This window comes from Cavia porcellus, unplaced genomic scaffold (assembly GCF_034190915.1).
Source record: "Cavia porcellus strain 051 isolate PalLab524CR breed Dunkin Hartley unplaced genomic scaffold, mCavPor4.1 scaffold_22, whole genome shotgun sequence".
NCBI classification, from domain to species: domain Eukaryota; kingdom Metazoa; phylum Chordata; class Mammalia; order Rodentia; family Caviidae; genus Cavia; species Cavia porcellus.
In genome coordinates this window covers 32,455,796-32,461,680 of record NW_026947505.1, presented here as the reverse complement: position 1 = coordinate 32,461,680, position 5,885 = coordinate 32,455,796, and the positions used below count along the sequence as shown (strand labels likewise).

Below are 5,885 nucleotides of genomic sequence, written 5' to 3'. Positions count from 1 at the left end.
ATGCTCGATTCAGCTGTGTCCATGCTTGCATGAGATCAGGGGTGGGGGCACTGACACAAACCATGGCAATGTCAAGGGGAGGAATGCAAATGCATGGGTGTGGTGAAGCAGAATGAATTCTCTTTTGCTCTACTTTTCTTGTGGTTTCTCTGTGCATGCTGGTTTCTCTGCACTGTGGAGAGCAGTCTTTCGGTCTGGTAATTTGAATGAGATCTTTCAGGAAACTTTCCAAAACTTACCTAGAAATACTGTATTTTCACCTATCAGGCATTCAGGTAGTCACATGAAATTATGCACACAGATCATAAAATACAATTCCAGACTAATTGAGATATTTGTTTCAAAATAAAGATCTTTATTTATTTAAATGTCAGAAGAGAATATGTGGTTGGAAAAGACAATTAAAATAATTTCTTTTTTTTATTTTAAAGAGGAAAAAATAAAATAAAATGCATGAAAAACAAGAAACCAAAGAGACAAACAATGATAATAACAAACCCAGCATTAACAATATAGGCTTTCAAAATACGTGGTAGGAACTTAACAAAGGTTGTTATTTTTCACTGTTGTCTTCAAAAGTGTTACTCAGATTCCCAGAGATAGACATGCAAAATTGATCTAATGCTACGAATGTTAACTGTTTTGTTCCTAGAACTAATAGAATAATACAATCATCTTAGCTATGTTAAGGGCTTATATAGAAATTGACATCATTTTTTTCCCTTCCTTCTTTCCTCCTTTTCCCTGTCCCAGTTATTTTTCCCCTTTGAGCAGTTTCTTGTCCGTTCACAATATTTATTGAAGATTTTGGATCTTATTTATTCTTTCGCTTTCTTACATCAGGGAGACAGCATGGAATTTACATATGTGAGTTGGTTTATTTTACTAACAAGTATAATCTGAAAAGCCTATAAAAGCCTCAATGTGATCCCTCTTTATAGCTGGGTAGTACTCTATTACATAAAAATACCACTTCCTTTTTATCCATCCCTCAGTTGATGAGCATTTGGGTTGTTTCCAAAATGTGGCTATTACAAATTGTGCTGCTATAAACATGGGTGCACATATATCACTGTGGTATGATGTTTTCAGTTCTTCTGGGAATATGCCCAGAAGCGGGATAGCTGGAACAAATGGGACTTCCAATCCCAGTTTTGTTAGGAATCTCTACACTGATTTCCACAGTGGCTGTACCAGTCTACACTGCCACTAGCAGTACAGAAGAAATCTTTTTCCTCACAGCTTCTCCAGCATTTGTTATTGGTTGTTTCTTAATCCTGGGCATTCTTTCTGGGTTGAGATGGATCCTCAATGATTGTTTTAACTGAATTTCTCCAATGACCAATGATTGTAAACATGTTTTCTTTTTTTTTTTTCTGGTAGATGAAACTCAGGACCTCGTACTTGCCAGGCAAACACTTATGCGGCTGAGCTAAACCGCAGCCTTGAACATTTTTTCATATAACGTAATTTAATTGCTTTATAAACGAGAAAACATGAGATGATTAGCACTAGGACCAAGCCACTCAGCAGGGCGGTCATTAAAGTGGATTCAGATCCTGCTGGGGTGGTGGGTGGTGCTGGAATGGAAACAGGAGAGAATCAGCATTTGTCAGGACCCCACATCTGAGGAGATACCCCCTCAGCTCCAGCTACCTCAGCCCACCCAGCCATGCAGACAGCTTCTACCCCTGTGCTATGTGGCAGCCACTGTGACAGGTCCTGAGGAGGGTAAAGAAAGAGAAGGAGGCCGTTGGGGTTAGTGACATATTTAGGCAAGCAGCCAGGGTCACAATGTAACCCATCCTAGCTGGTGACAGAAGTGGAAGTGATCCCTGATCAGAGTGGTAGGGAATGGTCTCAGGAGCTGACCTGTGAGGTGGTTTTGAAAGAGAAAGAGGCCAGGTGAGATGAGAGAAGAATGATGCCAAGGGAATCCTGGAGAGAGAATGGTGTCCTCAGTGTGGAGGTCAGCAAGAAACCCATGGTGAATGCATCAAAGCTATGTGCAGGGTGCAGGCGATGTTAGGAGATGAGAAGGGCAAAGATGGGAAGAATACACATGGCACCATTTCCCAGGGAGAAATCATTCCTGATCATTCTAGATGAAAAGTTTACACACTCACAGGCACACACACACAGGAACACACGCAGACACACATAGGCACAAGGGAGCATCTTATCTGAAGGGAGCAACCCCTTCCTCCTCTTCTTCCCAGTTACCTGTGGTCTGGAGATTTTCCTCTGAATGCTCCAGGAATTCCTTAAACCAGCTTCTACAGTCGACCCTTGATGTCCAGTATAATATCTCCCTCAGCTCCATGTCATTCTTCAACTTCTCCTTCATGGAGCTGAATCCAGAAAGGAGGTCTTCCCATGTTTTATTGTTTGAGTGAAAATGGAGAAAAACTTTTCCATTGCATCCAAAGTCCCAGAATCCTAGGATGTTTCCATCAGCTTTCTGGAGACAGGACATTCTGGCCATGAAGAAATGGGGATCTGCCCCAGGGAAAGAGATTAACCTCCCTTCTTGAGAAATCCTTGGCCCCCACCCAATACCCACCTCATGTGATCTACTAATCTTCCCGTGTTCTTCCTCCACATCCAACCTTGATGAGACCAACCTCCAGTTGTTTTCTTTAACCCAAGGAATATGGTAAATATCCCCAAAGCCCTAGCACCTCTCTCATTGTCTTGGAGTATTCCAACTTACCTGTGGATGCAAAGTCCTCTAGTTTAATGTCCCACAACAGCTTTCTAAACTCTGTGGCCAAATCCTCCAGTGTTTTTAACTGGTCATTCCAGGACTTGGTGCTATTCAGCTTCCCTCCAAGGACACCCATTGATGTGTTGGCCTTGGCACCAACACAGTCATAGGAAAGAAAGATCTTCTGATCCAGCTGACCTTGGATTTTGCACTGCTGCTGTCCAGGCAGGGACTTAGGAGTGGTGATGAATTCATAGAAAAGAGAGTGAGTGCCTGTTAGGGAAAAGCATAAGGAAAGATTAGAGGTGAGCAAGGAATGCACCAATCTGTCATCTAATAATATCTGAGGGGAAGAGACTCTCTCTGAAGGGCTGAGCTGGCAGAAGGCCCACTGCTCCTTCCTTCACTGTGCTGTCCTCCACCAGTGGAAAGCTGGTATTGTATCCTTGCTTGTGGAGGAAAGGACATTCCCTGGTGGCAGCTGCATGTCCCAGAAGAAGGTTTGCATTCCCTCTGCCCACGGGACTGATACTCCCATTCATGACCACTTGACCTGGTGGGACGAAAGACCCAGAGGGCAGAGGGGCTTCAGAAGCAACCCAGGTGGGCTTCAGGGAGATGGGGATTACATGGAGCTGCACTGAATTTTGGGGTGAGAGTGGGAGTCAGGAGTGACACAGAGGTTCAGTTTATGATTATGGTTCATGGGGTTTCCATTGACTGGTGGGAGGGGACATCACTGTGGTAGGAGAGAGGCTTCTGTTAGCTTGGGAAGCTGTAACCTGTGCTGCATGCCACAGAAACAATAAAACATGTTATGTACTAGCAGCTATTCCCCATGCTGAATGGAATAAAATTAAAAATTAGAAAAAGAAAACTAGAACATCCAGGAAATGTGTCAGAGAAAAGATCAGTAAGCTCAGACTGATGTAACATGAACACCAGAAAAATATCCTGTGCACTCTGCTTCATAGGAAGTCAGGAGGACTCTTATATCAAGTAGACAAAAAATGGTGAGCAAAGAAAAAAAAAAAAAAAAAACCCCAAACCAACATCAGCATAGTGAGACAGAGATGACAAGAGAGTAGAAAATTAATGCGATAAGTGATTCATCAGGAAGATAAACCCAGGAGGTGGTCAAGTCTGGTTCCAGCCACTGGCTTGCCCTCTGAAGCTTCACACTGAAGGTGGCACTCAGAGAGAGCTGTGTGGCCTGCGAAGCTGAAAAGACATGAGAGAAAAGTGGTGGATTCCTGCCTAATTAATAACCCTCTTCCTGTGCTCTCCTCCCAAAAGGAAGGCCAGGGGTCTGGGCTCAAAGGCAGCAGTCTCTAGATGCACCTGCCTACACCCGTGCCAGTGTCCTCCTAAAGGCTGGACATTGAGCACAGATGCAGGGCTGGCTGGGGCATGGCTGTTGGGGAACTAAGCCATGTAAAGAATCTGCTTCAGCCCTGTAAACACCTAGCCCCAAGACAATCTGTAAACCCAGTTGCTAGGACAAGGGGGTGTCAGGTAACATTAAGTTGCTAAACCTGTAAATAAAGTTTCCTACAGTGAGGGGGCAGTTTCTTGCCTCCCATCCAGAGTTAGGGCTCCACCTGATCCCAGCCTTCCTCTCCTCTGTATTTTGTAGTCCCCTGTGGTCCTGCCCTAGGGAAACCACAAGAGCTGCTCTGGTCTCAACACTTTAGATCCTGTCTGGTAGAAGGGATGTGTTGCTGGACTGTGTCCTCAGGCAGAGGGAGACCTGAGGTACCTGGAACTGGGCACGTGGGCAGGGGTCACTGGGGCAGTGGGTGACTCAGGAGGGAAGTGGGTGGTGGACTGAGCTGGTGATTCCGTGGGGCGCCTGGCCTGTGATCTGCTGGCAAAGATTGTGGAGAACTATGGATGGAGAGAGTCTGTCACAGACAGGAGGTGGCCTGGGCTCCCTGAAGCCTTCTGGGTTAGCTTCCCATCCCGGAATAGAGGCTGCACTTTCCAGGAGTTTAGGTCTCTTGCTAGCGGCCCGCGGGACTCCCCACTGACAGCCTCCTCTTAGGCTTTGCCCTGCAACCCCTCCATCCCCAGCTTCTGTGATTTCCACCCCTCCTGCGGCCCCGGAGTGTGGTGGGGAGCCAGGCTGAGGTGACCTGGTCCCGGGAAAGGAGCCCAGCAGGGACGCGGCGCGGCGCAGCGCGCGGGGACTCACCAGCACTGGCCACAGGGAGAGGTTCTGCCAGCTGCAGCAGCAAGACCAGGACCGCGAGGAAGAAGCAGAGGATCGCGGCCGGGTTCCCGCGTCCTGTGGGCACTGGGAAGGCAGAGGGGTCGCGAGGTGGAGCCCTCAAAGCGGCGCTGGCACCTCCGGGGCCACCTGCGGATACTCCGCCCGGGCCTCCCGGAAGGTGATGTTGCAGAGCACCCGGGGACCCCGGGGTTGGGGACTCCGGGCTTCCGCGGGTCCTCTCCGCCGGCTCCCCCAGCGCCGCACGGTTCCGCGTGTTCCTGGGCGCGGACCTGAAGGTCGGCGCGGTCGCCCACGTCCAGCGGCTCGGTGGCGGCGGAGGGGAGCACCAGCCCGCCGCCCTCTCCCCGCCGCCCTCTCCCCGCTCCCCTGCTGTACCTCGGGCCAGTTTCCATGCTGCTCCTGCAAGCGCCTCAAACACCATCCTTCTGCGCGCCACGAGACCGCGGGAGCAGCTGATGTAAGAGCTTCCCCGGAATCCCGCTCCCGGCTGCGCTCAACAAGTGGGCGGAACAGGAAAGTTGTGCTCCCTGGCTGTTTTAAAAGCCCTGGGATTCAGCGCAGGACGGGTTTAGATTTGTGCGGCCGGGTGTAGTTACTTGCCAAGAATTTCAGGGGCTGTTTTTTTTTTTGTCTTTTAACCTTTTATGGGTACCGGGATCTAACCCAGGACTGCCTGCTTGCAAAGCAGGCTCTTATGCCACTGAGCTAAATCCCCAGCCCCTGGCTGGTTTTGATGTCTGCAGCTGGAATTCTTGGAAATTCTCCTGCCTAGGCCTCCGGAATGCTGGCATTATAGGCACAGGGCACCATACATGCCAGGCATTTGGTTTTTAGTTTGTCTTGTGAGACAACCAGTTGTTGTCTTTGATATGAACATCAATATACTGAACAAGTCCTAATTTTTCTGTTTAATTTACCACTGCCCTATTTGAATAAGAGTCTGAT

General features: G+C 48.3%; 1 protein-coding gene across 1 annotated transcript; it reads right to left on the bottom strand.

Annotated features, from left to right (window-relative positions):
- Positions 1–359: 359 nt before the first annotated feature.
- On the bottom strand, positions 360–5,361 carry LOC101787323 (UL16-binding protein 3-like). Its single transcript, XM_063233346.1, has 4 exons — positions 4,902–5,361; positions 2,714–2,980; positions 2,224–2,499; positions 360–1,580 (listed from the first exon to the last, which is right to left on the bottom strand). Exons 1-4 carry the CDS (start codon positions 5,359–5,361, stop codon positions 1,420–1,422), a joined length of 1,164 nt encoding a protein of 387 aa, XP_063089416.1. The 3' UTR covers positions 360–1,419.
- Positions 5,362–5,885: the final 524 nt, after the last annotated feature.